The sequence below is a fragment of the Capra hircus genome, chromosome 10, assembly GCF_001704415.2.
Source record: "Capra hircus breed San Clemente chromosome 10, ASM170441v1, whole genome shotgun sequence".
Taxonomy (NCBI): Eukaryota; Metazoa; Chordata; class Mammalia; order Artiodactyla; family Bovidae; genus Capra; species Capra hircus.
Window position 1 is genome coordinate 67,458,108 of NC_030817.1, and position 19,481 is coordinate 67,477,588.

A 19,481-nucleotide genomic window follows, 5' to 3' on the forward strand; every position below is an offset into this window, starting at 1 on the left:
AAGTGTGCAAAAAGTCTGGTCAGTTTCATATGGAGTGTTTCCAAAAGAATTAAATATCAACAGTACTATTTATACACACTCTAAAATTTGTAATTCATAAGTACTGTTAATTAAAGCAATCCAAACAGCAATATTCCCCTTTGTAGATACCAATAAAAACCAGAACATTCTAGTGAAAGTTAGATCTGAGGTGCAATGGGAAAGCCTTTAGGCCAAAGAAAAGGCTGGAAGGCAAACACTAGTGAACATGATGAGATTTTTATCATTCTGTCATAATTTCAGTTTTACAAATCATACCTCACCACAGTGTTTTTTGGCCACTTCTTCTAGGCGGGACTTTAACAAATTAACACTTTCATTTGACAGACCTTTGGCATTCTTTAATTCTATTTCAGGGACTCTGGAAAAGAAAGACAAAATAGTTACTCTAAAAAGTACAGACTGTTTGCGTTAATATTTGCTAATTTTCAAGCTTGGAGCCTGGGGTTTCCATAAGGGCCTCACTTGTGAACTTCTTGGTACCCCTAGGAACATTTCCTTTCATCTCAAAAGGATTTCAACTTTACTCCAGCAACTCTGTTGACACAGCACTCAACACGGAGTCGCCTGCAGCCTGTAGGGCAGAAATGGGCTGGCCAGGCGTCAGCGTGGGCTTTCGAGTGCCCTGCACCCCAAGAGGACCAGACTTACTGGGGCTCAATCAGGTGTCTTTCCAACTCCTGTCTCTGATTTCAGCTTTACAATCTGATTCAAATTTCTAACAACAACTACTATTTACTGCCTTTTAAAAAATCACTCCTGCTCTGTGTGTGATTCTAGCCTAGTAACTTCACCATGCACTCCCTTTTATGATAGTGCTCGATCCTGGCTTGCCCCCTAACATCAGCAAACTCTGACAGCTCACCCACAAGGGTCTAAGCACTCTGTGATCATCTGTCTGCTCCCAGCATAAAGCAGGATAAGGATAACTATGTGTGAGATGGAGGCACAGTGTTCTATCTAGTACTCCTACAACAGGCTGTGTCCCAGGAACTCATTCTGCTAGAAATGAGCTCACTCACTCATGTCATGCACACTCTGCAAACTCTGCTATTCCAAGGATGCCTACCACATACTCTTCTTCATCTCTACAGGGCACAACTAACAGTCAACACCTTCAACCCAAGGAAAATACAATCAGCCCTCCCTTGGGGTTCCTCTTATTTCCATCCACAACACATCCAATAACAACTCTTGAGATTAAGTAGGCTTTATTTAATTTTACAGATGAGAAAATGATTCATCACTTCCCACCAAGCATTTCTGAGTAATTCATGGCATTTTACCTTGGTGAAGGCTTTACTATTCACTTATCTATGCATTCTCTCAATGCTTCATTATGATAGATTACTACAGTCATCATCTACCTGGATAGATGGAAATCTTAGTGAAAGTCTACGTAAGGTCCATTTAATCCAGGATTCTCTTTCTCACAGTGGTATAAAGGACTATTTTGCAGAAAAGGAAAGTTTTCCTGCATGATATTATCTCAAAAGATAGGAATGTTTCCCCAAGTCAAGACTTACATAATTAAAAAAGAAAAAATCAAGCAGTCATTATAGAGCAATATTAACAGATTAGCGAAAAATTCATCTGCAACACTAATTAAACACTGTAAAATTTCCAATGTTCTCTTCATGCCCTTGGTACATAATTCATAAGTTTATGTAGCTGATATTACAATATTTACTTTTTAACTTTTTTAAACACTTGCATGCTGTTTCTTAAATGATATGGACACATTGAGATTTACCTGATGAGTTCTCTAACATAGTGGTTCTCAACCAGGGGTAATTATGTTCCCCCTCCAAGGTGACATCAGTCAATGTCAAGAAGGCAAAGAAGCTCTGTGCCCCTCTACATATTTCTTGCCTAAGCATCTCTTCCATCTGGCCAGTCCTGAGTTGTATCTTTGATAACAAACCAGTAAGAGCCTTCCTGAGTTCTATAAACTGTTCTAGCAAATTATCAAACCTGGGGCGGGGGGAGGGGGTCACAGGAACATGCAAATTTATAGCCAGTTGATCAGAAGTACTGGGACTTGCAACCGGCATCCATGTGTCGTCATGGGACTAAGCCCCCAACTCCGCTATCACTATGGACAGTTAGTGTCATAACTGAACTGAATTGTTCAGACACCCAGTTGGTGTCAGAAAAGATACCACCTATTTGGTGTCAGGAAAGATAAGACCTAGAGAGGCATTGTCTTGTTTTTCTTTCATAAAATTAATTACCTTTCAATTAATGCATAAATTAACTTTCTGAATGTCTACTATACTCTACTCTGGGCAGAGAGGTTGGGCTAAAATTGGGTTACTAACTTCAGGGAGCTCATCTTGACCTACCTGTATTTTCATAAACTTCATCACCTCTTAAGGTAACAAATTCCATGCAATTACTACCCACTGGGTAAGGCAGTACATCCTTTTACTTGTCATTTTCCTTCACTGGCTTCCTGTACAACAAGCTCAATTAAAAAAACATCATCCAGGCCAAATCTGCTTTTCTACATGGAATGTCTGGGAAAAATTACATGGAATATGCATGGTACTTGAAATGAAGATTACTTGAGCCTTGACAGCTAATGCTTTTGTTTTACTACTGGATTTGAACCCAGGGGGTTATTACCTTCGGGGGAGTTTAGAAATACATGAGGCTTTTGGCTGTCTCACTGACTGGAAAACTCTTAGGCATTTAATGGGTAGAGGCCAGTGATGTTACACACCCTGCCATCTTCCTGACCCTGAAAGAGGGCGACTAAATCCTTTTCTACTTGGAAGTCAAGGTCTCACTAGGCTCGGAAGGCTACTCTAAGTCCTAATGTAAACTGTACTTTAAAACTAAGTACACAAGGCTTTTATAGTCACTGCACCTTTATCTTTTTTTCCCCTAAATTGTTCCTCTTCCTAGTTTGTGAAAAATTAAACAAACAAAAGTTAACAGAAGAAGCAAACATTAGTCATGGAGCAAACACTACCACCCATAGAGACGATTAACTAGAAGCCAACCTAACAGGAGACGGGCTTCATGAAAACATCTATTGCTGACGTAGTTCTGATGAATTGCAGGTGATAGGAAATAAAATTTTAAATGGAATGGGGGCCAGAAGGAAAAAATACCATTAACTTTAACCTGTTCCTCTGTTTTCAAAACAGAGAACTGAAATCACATCAAAGCTATTTATAAACAGACTTCCCTGGTGATTCAGACAGTAAAGAATCTGCCGGCAATGCAGGAGACCTGGGTTTGATCCCTGGGTTGGGAAGATCCCCTAGAGAAGGGAATGGCAACCCACTCCAGTATTCTTGCCTCGGGAATTCCATGGACAGTAGAGCCTGGTGGGCTACAGTCCATGGGGCTGCAAGAGTTGGATATGACTGAGAGACTAACACACACACTTATAAATGAACTCACACATCAGGATAGGTGGGTGGGCATTTCACTCTCAAATCCACTTTTACGTACACTTCTTCACCAGTCAGGCCTTGAGGGTACAGAACTAAATTGATTTCAGGAGGCCCTTTGACCTAAAAGAGAAAAAGAAAATATTTTTTTTCTCTAGAGAGCCAGTCATTAACGATTAAGATAATAATTACTTCAGCTCAAAAGTTCTACTTTTAAAATATTATACACAGTTTTACTTTATACAGGTGCTTTGGTCACATTTTCCTAAAGCATGGTTTAAAAACAAAACTTGTGCCAGAGAGTACATTTTCCTTTTCAGGTTTCTAAGGAGTGACCTGAAATGTCCCATGCACCCTCCATTTATTCAAGTAAGCGGGTGCTGCCCTAGAGACTGAGAGTGCAGGGGCAAATCTTGACAGACAGGAAGCCAACTAGCTGATACAAAATAGAGGACATACAGATATTTTCAAATAGTGACCAGTGTTGTAAAGAAAGCAAAGCTGAGCCATGGAACAGAGTGGTGGAGGAGGAGAAGGTATTCAGACAGGTGGGTCAGAGAAGGCCTACTGACGCTTCAAATACTGAGACAACACGTGAAACTCTTGACAAGGAGAAATCTGATAGCTCTTCTAAAACTGTGTATGCTTTCAACCAACTGTTTTTCCCCAACTAACTAAACATTCCATTATCCTTTATTTATATATGCTCTTCCCAAAAAGGATTTGAGGCAGTTTCTATAATTTATAAATATAAACCTACCAACTCTGTGAGGTAGGTGTCATCTCCACTTTACAGACAAGGCGGTTCAGGCTCAAAGTTTCTTCCTCACAAACACACAGTGGCAAGGCTGGACTTCAAGTCCAGCTAAGACACCCAAACCTGTGTCTTTCCCATCAGCCCTCCCTTGTTAATGCCAATCCTGAGTTGTCGCATTGCTAGAGTAAGGAGTTGAAAGGAGTTGAAGCTTGCCTTTGCCTGGGAATGTCAAGGCAGCCCGGGCAAAAAGAGAAGTGTGGCATTATCAGAAAAGAGAAAGCATAAAAATTCTTCCAAGGGCGACGAAGTATTGAGGAACAGTAAATTCTGACAGAACACGAACCTTACATGTGGCACTCTGAGGTATACAATCAGCTGTGTATATAAAATACATAAGCTCGGTTTTCATTTATAATAATCCTTGATTTTTTAAAAAAAGCTGCTGTAAAAATTCAGTCTGTGTTGGTGGCAAAGGACAGAGAAGAAGGTGGATTTGAGATAAAGCTGACAGAGAGACTGGGCCCTGAGAGAGGAAACCAGAAGGCTAGTGTCTTGTAGATCTCTAGCTCCCTGCTGCAGAGTAGGATGAGGAAAAAGGACGTCCGCTGAGAGGAAACACGAGGACTGCAGGTGGCCTTGCCAAGAGCAGACCCTGGTGTGAGAGGATTGGGTGCTGGGTGAGGATGAGGCCACAGCAAGTCTACGGCAACTCTTTCAAGGAGGTGTGGGTTCCGGTTAAATTAAAGGAGATAGAGAGTGGGGCCACAGACTGGGGCTGGGGGGTGAAATCAAGGGATAATTTTAGTTTGTTCTGTTTTAAAGACAGGAGATACTACAGAGTGTGAGGATGTTGATGGAAATATTATAGAAGAGCGGGAAGGAGACCAAATTAGGATCTGAAGTTGATGGATCCTGGGCAGAACAGAAACAGGCTAGACTGACTGGAGGAGGCGTTTTCCTTCTAGACAGGCAGATGTGAGGGGGGAAAAAAAAAGCAAGTAGAGGAGGCTTTCCTCTGAGGATCCTCACAGGAGTGAGAATGAAACAACCTGTTAGATTCCCAGTTTCCTGTTTCCTCTTCAATTAAGACACGCTGGCTGTCACCTGCTGTAAAGCAGATACAGATCATATCAGACAGAATTTAACAGGGCAACCATTTATTTACTAAAAGCAGCAAAAATACCAATTCTCACTTGCTAAGAAGGAAAGGACAAACTATTACCTTGACCAGTCTCCTAAACAGCCTCACTTCTGGAAAAGCTTTTCAGTATGGAAATCTTCAAACAAAGCTGATAATGATATAATGAACTCCATGTACTGACCAGCCAGTTTCAATAATGACCCATTTAGGGCCAATCTTGGGTATCTTTATGTGCCCTATCCCCAAGTCCCACACTGGATCATTTTGAAGTAGATCCTATCAACCAGTCTTTGCCTGTGTTACTATTATTCACTTCCCAACATCAATCCAGTGAAGTAGAAAAAGGTATATATCTCCATTTTAGAGATGTAAAAACTAAAGAGAAAGGCTAATTAGACAGACTCAAAATTTTACCAATGCTTTCTCCACCAGGTCGAATCTTTAGAAATTTCTCATCTCATAGGCCACAAATTTTAGAGAGACACTACAGTTGCCAACTTACACTTTTGTCAAGAAAATACTTTTTTGCTCCCTCTCTACTGTAGATATCACTTTAGAAAATAGAGAATATTTTAGTACCAAAAGTAGGAGAAAAGTACAAAAACAGAATAAATTGTAGTCAATTTAGCTTATATTACTTTATCTTCACATATACATTATTCTGCCTTTCATTTTCTAATTTGGCTGAAGACCAACAAAAACTATATTTTACAATGCAGATGGGGATACTGCTGTAAATCCATACTGACCCACTTAGCTTAAGGAGTCAAAATAAATATGAAAGTAAGAATATATATATATATATATATATACACACACACACACACACATATATATACATATCTGTAACTGAGTCACTTTGCTGTAAGGCAGAAATTAACACAACACTGCTAACACATCTATACTTAAATAAACTAAAGAAAAATGGAAAATGCCATACAGATAATCTTCTTAAAGTAAAATATCCAAGATGCTGCAGGCCCAAGGAAAAGAGGTGGAAGCCAAGGTGTTAAAACACAAGCACAGTATCTAGGAGCAATAGCAGATTTTCTGTTTTGAAGCAACAACATTGCAGTAGTCTTCTATAAATGAAAGGAGCAAGAGTCACCTGACTACTAATAGATAAGCAAGCTGTGTAAGTAGAAACTACGAATGCAAAGCAAGGGATGAACTTTCCTGGGCTTGGTATAGAGATAAATTTGCAACAAATAGACAACATATGCCACATGAAGGGGGTTATCTCCACACACATATGATAACAAATTTGGTTTAGCATTCCCTTTTCTCTTTATGCAGGAAGTGCAGCGTGCATCTGAACGTAACTGACCCTCTCAGGAAATGGTCCAGGGAAGCCCACATTTCATGTCTGGAGTCACTACAACAGAAGCCAGCTTCAGAAAAGAGAGGCCATTGGGAGACCACACATTTTGAAGATATTCTTCAAGAAGTGAAAGTAAAAGTCGCTCAGTCGTGTCTGACTCTTTGTGATCCCATGGACTATACAGTCTGCGGAATTCTCCAGGCCAGAATACTAGAGTGGGTAGGCTTTCCCTTTTCCAGGGGATCTTCCCAACTCAGATCTCCCACATTGTGGGTGGATTCTTTACAAGCTGAGCCACAAGGGAAGCCCAAGAATACTGGAGAGGGTAGCCTATCCCTTTCCATTGGATCTTCCCGATCCAGGAATCGAACCAGGGTCTCTTGCGTTGCAGGCGGATTCTTTACCAACTAAGCTATCAGGGAAGCCCATACCATTCTTTACTAAAGGGGATGCTTAAGAAGGAACAATGAATCAAGGTAAAGACTCCTGGCAACAATCAGGAAAGGAGGTCTCTCTCAGTCACAAAGGGACCACCAGGCAGAACATCAGTATATAAAACAATGGCCTAAAAAAGTGGTTAGGATCCTGCAAACATTCCTGGGCTGACCCAGCCTTAGGACAAATGCAGGTCTAGTGTTCTAGTTACTTCCATTGCACAGCAACACTAGCAGAACAATGGTGGTAATAGTGGTGAGCCCAGATAATGCCAAAGCAAACTTAATGCCAAAGCAAACTCTGAGGAAAGAGTTCGGAAACAAAGTGAAGACACTCCTGGATGCATAAAGGTTTCAGTTTTAGGAAATGCATGAGTCCAGTTATGGTGGTTTGGATGAAGGAACAGACCCATGGATGCTGATGAACGACATATGTTGGACAAAAATCTAACAACTTGTCCAGTTCTGAGTACCAAGTGAGACCAACCCAAAGAGCAGGACATTGAAGCTACCAGGTGACTAGATACTTATAAAGCTTTCGTCTTTGGCTGACAGCTTGACTGGGCCAGAATGATATTCTCTTTATGAAGCACAGACTGGGAGTACTGTTTCCCCAATATCCACTCTCCTTTTATTTCTTTGTAATAGAATCCTCAATTTTTTTTAGCTGAATACATTTCCCCAACTCGTCTGCAGCTCAGTGTAGCTACTGGATTAATTTAAAGCCAGTAATATGAAAGACTCATTAGAAAAGACCCTGATGCTGGGAAAGATTGAAGGCGGGAGGAGAAGGGGACGACAGAGGATGAGATGGTTGGATGGCATCACAGACTCAATGGACATGAGTTTGGGTAAACTCTGGGAGTTGGTGATAGACAGGGAGGCGTAGCTGCTGCAGTCCACGGGGTCACAAAGAGTCAAATGTGACTGAGTGACTAAACTACACTGAATATGAAAGAACTGTAAGATGCAATTTCCAGGAAGTGACCTTTATTAAAAGAAAGGGATGAAGCTTTTTCATCCCTTTCTCCTTCCAGCTGGCTGGAATGCAGACGTGATGACTGGAGGCCAGACAGCCATTTCAGACCACACAGGGGGCAGTAAGGTTGGTAGAAGAGTAATTCAGAAAAAGCCCTCAGCTCCAGACTTTTACATATAAAAAAACAGACTCTGTTATTTAAAGTTTTCTGTCATATGTAGCTAAACTTAATTTTAACCAGCATAGGCTCACTGGGGGGAAAAAAATAACAGTCAGGGAACAGTGCTCTCAGAGGTAAGAACAGAAAATTCACCAAGCTTTTCTCAAGCAAACTGAGAGGCTCCCCTACATGTAAAGAGGCTCCCCTACATATACAGAGGCTCTTATGCAAAACATGTTTAGGATACCAAGCATTAGCTCATATTAGGATATTCAAGGATTCCTGGAACTGAACAGGATTTCATTAAAAAGTTCAACAACCAAGATATATTAAAGATTAAGACTGGGTAGGGCATCTTCCATGCCTTTAGAAGATAAACTGTCATTAGAATTTAATGTTGATAAAATCTTTGATTTAACCTCCACAAGGAAATAATGAATTCCTGGAAAAAAATATCTGTAGACAGAAAAATACATAGTAAGGGGCAAAAAAAAATTTTTGAGAGCATGTAATGAGAGGAAAGCAATGCAAAACATATTGCTACAAAATATACAAAATTCTGCATGAGGAAAAAGATTTGTTTTGAAGACTGAAAATATAAGTGACAGGAAGCAGTCATGGAAAGAAGGCCACACTATAATAAAATATGAGTAAATGCTTTTCAGTGAGATCATGAAGTTGGATACTTGTCTGAAGTATAATACTATACATGTACTCAGATGCTCAGCTGTGTCTGACTCTCTGCAACTCCTGGTACTATATAGTCCACCAGGCTCTTCTGCTGATGGAATTCTCCACGCAAGAATACTTGAGTGGGTTGCCATTTCCTTCTCCAGGGGTTCTTCTTGACCTAGGGATTGAACATACATCTCCTGCACTGGCCGGCAGATTCTTTACCACTGGGCCACATGGGAAGCCCTTTAATACTACAAAACAGTCAAAAACATCCTCAAGGTACAAAATGTGAATGAGTAATACAAACTCAGTCCTAAAATATGAAAGGTAATACTCTAGACTAATTACCACCAGAGTTAAAAAAAAAAAAGATATTAGCTCTTCAAGAAATAAACCCCAAGTATATTACTACATCCACAGGACTAGCAACACTGACCTGGGGGACCCTCTTTTCAGCACTGTGCACACCACCTGGAGAAGTGCCCAGCCAATGCCAGCAGAAACCCCAGTTTCTCAGTCTCAACATGCTTTTCATGGGTACCTCCTCACACTCACCCCAAAATAAACTGGTATAAGCATGTGTCTATTTCTGCTAAAAGTACCTAAAGGAAGGATGTGCGTGTGCTCAGTTGTGTCCGACTCCTGGTGACCCCATGGACTATAGCCCACCAGGCTCTTCTGTCCATGGGACTTTTTGAGCAAGAATATTGGAGTGGGTTGCCATTTCTTCCTCTAGGGGATCTTCCCGACCCAGGGATCAAACCCTCGTCTTCTGGGTCTCCTACATTGCTGGTAGATTCTTTACCTGCTGAGCCACAAGACTATTAAAAAGAATTTTATCGACCATTCCACATAGGAGCACAACTTTTGGTTCCAAGGCATGAGGGTTAATGACAGCCTACGATTAAAATTCACTGGTTTACAAGATGAGCAGCAGAGTGAGGACAAGGTTTGGGAAATTAATTAAAAATACTAACACAAGAGGGAGAAGGATGGACTGGGAATTTGGGGTTAGTAGATACAAACTATTACATAAACAACAAGGTCCTACTGTCTAGCACAATGAACTATATCTAATTTCCTAGGATAAACCATAATGGGAAAGAATATTGAAAAAGACTGTATCTACGTGTAAAACTGAGTCACTCTGGTGCACAGCAGAGACTGGCACAACATTATAAATCAACTATACTTAAAAAAAGGAAAACTAACACAATTTTCAATTAACCACATAAATACACTGAACCATACACTTAAAAATTAAGTTAGTATATTTTATGTTATATATTTTTATCCACAAGCATTTAAAACAAGCTATACAATTCAAACCACTTTCAGGTGTTTGGTCTAGAATTGTTATCTAGACTCTGCTAGTCAAATCCCCCTTAAATTCTGATGACAAGACTTGGTTCAGCATGGCCCCATGTTTCTTACTTGCTTCTGTTCTCATTTCCTGTAATGTGGGAAAGAAATTAGTCTGCATAAAAAAACAACAAATCTAGAAATAAAGTAACACGTGAAAGCTAGATAATCTGGGCAAGTCTTTAGTTTTAAGTCTATAAAGATGCCAAAAACAAAATAATAATGAGAGTAAAAGCTCTCAGTCATTTTCTGCAACCGACCTTATAAAAATCACCAAGCTCATTCATTCATCTTCTGTTCTCAAGCATTTGCCTATTTGTCAAATGACCAAGAACAAAAACACAACAAACTGCTAGATTCCTTAAAACTTAATAACTATGACTCCATTTTAAACAAACATTAAAATCAAATCTGAGTTCTCCCCAAATTAAATACAGGTAATATAAGTGGAGATGACGAATAGATTCAAGGGACTAGATCTGGTAGACAGAATGCTTGACGAACTATGGACAGAGGTTTGTAAAGCTGTACAGGAGATGATGACCAAAACCATCCCCAAGATAAAGAAATGCAAGAAGGCAAAGTGGTTGTCTGAGAAAGCCTTACAAGTTGCTGAGAAAATAAGAGAAGTGAAAGGCAAAGAAGAAAGGGAAAGATATGCCCAACTGAAGCAGAGTTCCAGAGAACAGCAAGGAGAGAGAGATAAGAAAGCCTTCTTAACTGACTAATGCAAACAAATAGAGGAAAACAATAGAATGGGAAAGACTAGAGATCTATGAGAAAATTGGAGATACCAAGGGAACATTTCACACAAAGACAGGCACAGTTTCAGTTCAGTCGCTGTCATGTCTGACTCTTTGCGACCCCATGAATCACAGCACGCCAGGCCTCCCTGTCCATCACCAACTCCCAGAGCTCACTCAGACTCACAGCCATCGAGTCAGTGATGCCATCCAGCCATCTCATCCTCTGTTGTCCCCTTCTCCTGCTGCCCCCAATCCCTCTCAGCATCAGAGTCTTTTCCAATGAGTCAGCTCTTCGCATGAGGTGGCCAAGGTACTGGAGTTTCAGCTTTAGCATCATTCCTTCCAAAGAACACCCAGGGCTGATCTCCTTCAGAATGGACTGGTTGGATCTCCTTGCAGTCCAAGGGACTCTCAGGAGTCTTCTCCAACACCACAGTTCAAAAGCATCAATTCTTCGTTGCTCAGCTTTCTTCATAGTCCAACTCTCACATCCATACATCACTACTGGAAAAACCATAGCCTTGACTAGATGGACCTTAGTCAGCAAAGTGATGTCTCTGCTTTTGAACATGCTATTTAGGTTGGTCATAACTTTTCTTCCAAGGAGCAAGCATCTTTTAATTTCATGGCTGCAGTGACCATCTGCAGTGATTTTTGAGCACAAAAAAATAAAGTTTGACACTGTTTCCACTGTTTCCCCATCTATTTCTCATGAAGTGATGGGACCAGATGCCATGATCTTCGTTTTCCGAATGTTGAGCTTTAAGCCAACTTTTCCACTCTCCTCTTTCACTTTCATCAAGAGGCTTTTTAGTTCTTCTTCACTTTCTGCCATAAGGGTGGTGTCATCTGCATATCTGAGGTTATTGATATTTCTCCTGGCAATCTTGATTTCAGCTTGTGCGTCCTCCAGCCCAGCGTTTCTCATGATGTACTCTGCATAGAAGTAAAATAAGCAGGGTGACAATATACAGCCTTGACGTACTCTTTTTCCTATTTGGAACCAGTCTGTTGTTCCATGTCCAGTTCTAACTGTTGCTTCCTGACCTGCATACAGGTTTCTCAAGAGGCAGGTCAGGTGGCCTGGTATTCCTATCTCTTTCAGAATTTTCCACAGTTTATTGTGATCCACACAGTCAAAGGCTTTGGCATAGTCAATAAAGCAGAAATAGATGTTTTTCTGGAACTCTCTTGCTTTTTCAGTGATCTAGCGGATGTTGGCAATATGATTTCTGGTTCCTTTGCCTTTTCTAAAACCAGCTTGAACATCAGGAAGTTCACGGTTCACATATTGCTGAAGCCTGGCTTGGAGAATTTTGAGCATTACTTTACTAGCATGTGAGATGAGTGCAATTGTGCAGTAGTCTGAGCATTCTTTGGCATTGCCTTTCTTTGGGGTTGGAATGAAAACTGACCTTTCCCAGTCCTGTGGCCACTGCTGAGTTTTCCAAATTTGCTGGCATATTGAGTGCAGCACTTTCACAGCATCATCTTTCAGGATTTGAAATAGGCACAAGAAGGACAAAAATGGCACAAACGTAACAGAAGCAGAAGAGATTAAGAAAAGGTGGCAAGAACACACAGAAGAACTATACAAAAAAGGTCTTAATGACCCAGATAACCATGATGGTGTGTTCACTCACCTAGAGCCAGACATCCTGGAGTGTGAAGGCAAGTGGGCCTTACAAAGCATTACTAAACAAAGCTAGTGGAAGTGACAGAATTCCAGCTGAGCTATTTCAAATCCTAAAAGATGATGTTGTTAAAGTGCTGCACTCATTATGCCAGCAAACTTGGGAAATTCAGCAGTGGTCACAGGACTGGCAAAGGTCAGTTTTCATCCCAATTCCAAAGAAAGGCGCCGGAGTCCAGCTCCATCAGCCAGGGAATCAGCCTGAAGGGATGAGCACTGTCGGCGGGAAATGATGTAGCCTCTGACTCCAGGTAAGTAAGGGACTACATGTTTATTTCAAGCATCAGGTTCTCTCTTATATTTTTTCAAAAGCATTATGTGAAAGGTTTGAGACTGTCAGTTTCCCCTCACCCAGATTACTGTCTCATTGTTGCCCTTCAAACAGCCTTCCTGCTTCAGTGATTCATTTACTTGTGATTACATTGTAACTCATGCTGATGTCTGGGCTGCATTCCACATTCCTCAGTTTATTTCTTAAATTTCTAAATCCTGCTTGCCCCTGGTATCCTAAGCTCACTATCTCCTTAAAAAGGCTTCTAACTATTTTTAATTATTCCCCAACCCTAAGCTCAGCAAACTTCCTTTGCCATAAACATTTCCCTCACAAATAGGTCTCAGATAACAATCCTTCCCATGGCCTCAAGCTGCGGCCTACCTGCTCATCCTGGGACATTCTTTGTAAAAATCTTTGAACAAATGTCAATGGTTACTTTATAGATTATTTTCTGGGCACAACTGCAGAAGGCTTTGTGCTTTCTCACACTTCTCTCAAGAACAATAAGCACCTTAACATTCTTTCCAGCCAACTCAGCCAAAGAAAGGAAAGAACAAGTCAGAATCACAAAACTTAACTCTTTCATCCTGGGTCCGTGACTGTGGAATGAGGAGAGGGGGCTGGGGCTATGCCTCCATTTTGTCAGTAATACCTAAAACGGCTCCCGCCAGAAAGGGACTGCTGAAGAATGTTCAAATTACCATACAACTGCACTCATTTCACATCCCAGCAAGATCATGCTCAAAACCCTGCAAGCTAGGCTTCAGCAGTACACGAACCGGGAACTTCCAGATGTACAAGTGAATTTGGAAAAGGCAGAAGAACCAGAGATCAAATTGCCAACATATGCTGGACATAGAAGAAGCAAGAGAATTTCAAATAAACATCTACTTCTGCTTCATTGACTATGCTAAAGCCTTTGACTGTGTGGATCACAACAAACTGTAGAATATTCTTAATGAGATGGGAATATCCCTGAGAAACCTGTCTGCAGGACAAAAAGCAATAGTTAGAACTGGACATGGAACAATGGACTGGTTCAAAATTGGGAAAGAAAAACGTCAAGGCTTCTATATTGTTACCCTGCTTATTTAACTTACATGTAGAGTACATCATGCAAAATGCCAGGCTGGATGAAGCACAAGCTGGAATCAAGACTGCCGGCAGAGACAGAAATACCAACAACCTCAGATAAGCAGATGATGTCACTTTAATGGCAGAAAGTGAAGAGGAACTACAGAGCCTCTTGATGAAGGTGAAAAAGGAGACTGAAAAATCTGGCTTAAAACTCAACATCCACAAAACTAAGATCATGCATGCCATTTGGTCCGATCTCTTCATGGCAAATAGATAAGGAAAATGTGGAAACAGTGTCAGATTTCATTTTCTTGGGCTCCAAAATCACTGCAGATGGTGACTGCAGCCATGAAATTAAAAGACGCTTGCTCCCTGGAAGAATAGCTATGACAAACCTAGACAGTGTATTAAAAAGCAGAGACATCATTTTGCCAACAAAGTTCCATCTAGTCAAAACTATGGTTTTTCCAGCAGTCACGTATAGATGTGAGTGCTAGACAATAAAAAAGGCTGATCACCTAAGAATTGTTGCCTTCTAACTGTGGTGCTGGAGAAGACTCTTGAGAGTCCCTTGAACCGCAAGATTAAACCAGTCAATCCTTAAGGAAATCAATCCTGAATATTCATTGAAAGGACTGATGCTGAAGCTGAAGCTCCAATACTTTGGCCACCTGATGCAAAGAACTGACACACCAGAAAAGACCCTGATGCTGGGAAAGAATGAAGGCGGGAGGAGAAGGGGGCAACAGAGGATGGGATAGTTGGATGACATCGCTGACTCAATGGACATGGGTTTGAGCAAACTCAGGGAAAAAATGAAGGGCAGAGAAGCCTGGCATGCTGCAGTTCATGGAGTCACAAAGAGTCGGACAGGACTTAGTGACTGCACAACAATAACAACATTATTATAGTAAAAATGCCAGGGTAATTTTTTAACCAGGCAAGTTGACTCTAAAGTTCATAATGAAAAACCAAAGTAAAATTAGTCAGGAATATTCTGTAAATGGTGACTACATTAAATACTAGACCTGGTTATAAATCTACAGTAATGAAAGCAATATGGTCATAGAACCTAAATAGATTTCTGGGATAGAGTGTCAAGAAATATACCCAAATACAGTTGGGAATGGAAGCAGGGTTCCCTGCATTGCAGGCAGATTTTTTACCAGCTGAGCAAGTAGGGAAGCGTGTATTAAGCAAACAACCAAATAAAAATTGAGAGCTGTTTACCAGGCAGTAGGCATGTAGGTGTGAACAACAGTGAGAGACTTTATTTTTGGGGGCTCTAAAATTACTGCAGATGGTGACTGTAGCCATGAAATTAAAAGATGCTTGCTCCTTGGAAGAAAAACTATGACCAAACTAGACAGCATATTAAAAAGCAGAGATATTACTTTGCCAACACAGGTCTATCTAGTCAAAGCTATGGTATTTCCAGTGGTCATGTATGGATGTGAGAGCTGGACTATAAAGAAAGCTAAGTGTTGAAGAATTGATGCTTTTGAACTGTGGTGTTGGAGAAGACTCTTGAGAGTCCCTTGGACTGCAAGAATATCCAACCAGTCAATCCTAAAGGAAATCAGTCCTGAATATTCACTGGAAGGACTAACGCTGAAGCTGAAACTCCAAATCTGTGGCCAACTGATGCAAAGAACCAACTCATTGGAAAAGACCCTGATGCTGGGAAAGACTGAAAGCAGGAGGAGAAGGGGATGGACAGAGGATGAGATGGTTGGATGGCATCACCGACGTGATGGACATGAGTTTGAGTAGGCTCCAGGAGTTGGTGATGGACAGGGAAGCCTGGCGTGCTGCAGTCCACGGGGTCACAAAGAGTCGGACACAACTGAGTGACTGAACCGAACTGATCCTTATGAAGCCAGTCTACCCTTATGCAATGCAAAGGTGGCATTTCACATTAGTGGAAAAGATTCATATTCAGAGGTAAGAACTTAACAAAAAAAGTTGAAGGAAGCCTTTAAAAAAGTCATGAAAGATTTAAAAGAAAGCCTTAAAGAATTCATTTTTGGTAACACTGGAGCAGGGAAAAAACAAACCACAGGGACCGTGTAACAACAATAAAGAAAAAAAGATCATTTTGACTATATTGACTATAAGTTTTTAAAAACTGTATAAATTACCTAAATATCAAAATGCATAATCATCAGGGAAAAATACTTTCAATATAATAACCTAAAATGCTAATTTTCTTAACACATAAATTAACATATAAATGGTATGCCTCAAGATATAAATAGCTCTGACAAATGAATGAGAAAATAGACAACAGAGTATAAAAATAAACTAAACAACATCAAAAAGTTCATAAAAAAAAAAAACGTGGCTTACAGACAAAGGCGGTCCTAATAACTTATAACTAAAGAAGTAAACATATTTCATCTATTTATTGGCAAAGATGAAAAAGTCGGATGTCTACAATGTTGGTGAAGATGCAGGTAAAGAAGTACTTATACACTATTGGTGGGCCCAGAAACAGAAGCAAGGTTTTAAGAGGGAGGTAATAGCTATCAAATTATAAATGAGCAGGCCTTTGGCTGACAGAAAAGTAGCCAAGATAATTAAGTTAACAATACATTTATAACTTCAGAGGAAATTCTATTTTAAACTAGCAATGAGTGTCCAAAATTTAGTATGTAAGACAATTTTTAGCATGTATTCCCAAAATGTTTCATTAATGATATATATATATATGCTACTAAACGAAACTATACCTTATAATACATCTCCCAAAAAGAGTTTAAAAAACTTCAGATGTTTAAGAAATTAAAGTTTACTCAGGTCAATAATCTTGAGCTGAATTTACTGGCAGCAAATTTGGCCTGAACTGACATGAGGCTATTAATAGTCTTTATACATCCCACTGAGGGTGAACACGAACCTTCACATGTTTCACTGTGCTTGATTCTGGATGCTGCTCCAGACATTGAGGGAAAGAAAGTGAAGCTGCTCAGTCATGTCCCACTCTTTGCAAGCCCATGGACTGTAGCCTACCCTGCTCCCCCGTCCATGGAATTTTCCAGGCAAGAGTACTGGAGTGGGTTGCCATTTCCTTTTCCAGGGGATCTTCCTGACCCAGGGATCAAACTCGGTCTTCCGCATTGCAGGCAGACGCTTTACCATCTGAGCCACCAGGGAAGCCACGGAGGGAGGTACTAGATAAGCATGGAATGTGCACACATGGCCACGAACACAAACACGTCCAGTTCTGAAACCCATCAAGCCTCAGGGTTTGGATAAAGGATTGTGGACTTGAATAATCTTCCCCTAAAGATTGGCAAGTAAAAAGTACCTGTTGAATGATTACATTCTTTTAACTTTTTAAAACTTTTTTAAATTGAAGTATAGTTGATTTACAATGTTGTGTTAATTTCTGCTGTACAGCCGAGTGACTCAGTTATACACATATATACACTCTTTATATTCTTTTCCATTATGTTTTATCCCAGGATACTGAATAGAGTTCCCTGTGCTATACAGGAGGATTTTGTTGTTTATCCATTCTATATGTAATAGTTTGCATCTACTAACCCCAAACTCCTAGTTTATCCCTTCCCCCTCCCCTCCCTCTTGGCAACCACAAGTCTGTTCTCCATGTTGAATGACTACCTTCTGATTCATCCTTATAACTACCAATTAGCTGCTTGTGGGGCCTAGCAAAGTGTTAAGGATATTTGCCCATGTACCTCAGGGTACAGCTATCTGAATTCTTCTACCTGCCTCTTACACTCTTGGTTTTATTTACTATACTATCTTGTTATAAAGGCTACCAGCCATAAATTGAGATTATTGGTATCCCCACAAGCAGTTCCTTGTTCTTTTCTGTTTTCTTGCAGTCTTAGGACCAGATAGTTAAGCTGTGTAAACTAAATACACTGTCTCTGAATGAAGTCTTAGGAGCTTTGTATTCAGTCCCAATGTACACTTTGTGACACATTTTAGTTACACTTCCTGGTTCTCAAGGGAACTGAGAAGTTACCAGATCACCAGAAAGTTACCTTATTCTTTTATTATAAGCATGTATGAAGGTGAAAGTGAAGTTGCTCAGTCCTGCTGACTCTTTGCGACCCCCTGGATGGCAGCCTGCACCAAGCTCCTCCATCCATGGGATTTTCAAGGCAAGAGTACTGGAGTGGGTTGCCATTTCCTTCTCCTAAGTATGTATAAGGGGAATATTAACATTTCTACTATTTCAGTCTTAATTCTTGAAATTAAGTACTAGGAAAGTAAGCTCCCTGAAGGATGAGGGTTTGGTTTGGTTTGTGCTGGACTATATTCTGAATATCTAGAACAATAAATAGTTAAGGAAGGAACACATTGGGTGAGAGGGAGAATGTTTTGCCCTGACAGCTCCAGAAGACCCTAGATATTGAGCAAATCCTGCATGTGCTGATAAAGTGCATGTTGTAAAAAGCCAAGACTTAAAGGCAGATGAAGAAAGGTACTACTTAAAAAAAAATACTATAGATAACAATAGTTTGGTAGATAATGCTTCAAGGATGAGGGAAAAAAACTGGATCAGCAGCTTAAAATGTGCCTTATTTCCAGACAAAAAGGAAACTATTTTAGCCAAATGCCATTTTAAAAGGTTTGGACTCAGCACACTCCCTCTTCATTACAGCTAAGAAGAATATATTCCATACTCTTGAAGGACAGGCACAGAGGAAAGTTCCTCCACACCGCACAACACAGTGAGGACGCCCGAGGGGTACAGCGTAATTACACGGCTAACAGTCCTGAACACATACCGGAGGGTGAGACTTCTGATTAAGGACATCAATAAGATCTGTGCAAGAGCCCTCAAAGCGTTCCCAAAGTTGCAATGGGTCCCCATGAATGCGCTGTCGTATCAAACCCAAGGAGACAAGACAGTAAGGAGGCAGGTATGTTATGGAACGTCAGGGGGAATAAGAAGCAAGGCCAGGTAAGACGGGAGCCGCTTTAGGAGAAACGCTGTAAGAGAACTTGTCCCAGGCAGGGGGTCTGAAGACCCGCCGTGCGGCTGCGGGTGCAAGGACAAGAAGTGAGCGCGGGTGGATCGTAAGGGATGAAAGGGCTCCAGAATCCGAAGTGGGTGTCGGGTGTTCGCTTCCGGCGAGGCCGGGCGGGCCTAGCCGGGGTAGATCGCGCCAAGGGAGGCTGGGCCGCAGCACGCCAGCCCCGACCAGACATGCCAAGTTCCTACCCGTCCGCGCGCGTCCGGCCGCAGGTCCTGGAAGTCGGCGCCATAGATGGCCTCCAGGGCCTGCAGCTCGTGGTCCTGTCGTTGTGGGTAGCTCTCCGGCGGTTCGTCCCGGCCACGCCCGGGGGCCCCGCGGCCCCCGGCCATAGCAGTCCTGTGAGCCTGGAAGAACCGCCTGGCGGTAGCTGGTGGGCCCCAGGCTCCACTCCGGGGGCGGGA

General features: G+C 41.2%; 1 protein-coding gene across 2 annotated transcripts in view; it reads right to left on the bottom strand.

Moving 5' to 3' along the window:
- Positions 1-19,481, bottom strand: part of EIF2AK4 (eukaryotic translation initiation factor 2 alpha kinase 4) — a 102,086-nt gene extending 82,605 nt beyond the window's left edge. For both annotated transcript variants that reach the window (XM_018054469.1, XM_018054468.1), the window contains exons 1-3: positions 19,266-19,481; positions 3,454-3,566; positions 298-400 (exon numbers count right to left, since the gene is read on the bottom strand). In XM_018054469.1, the coding sequence (XP_017909958.1) occupies positions 298-400; positions 3,454-3,566; positions 19,266-19,409 (360 nt within the window). In that variant the 5' untranslated portion in view covers positions 19,410-19,481. The remainder of the gene's footprint in view (positions 1-297; positions 401-3,453; positions 3,567-19,265) is intronic.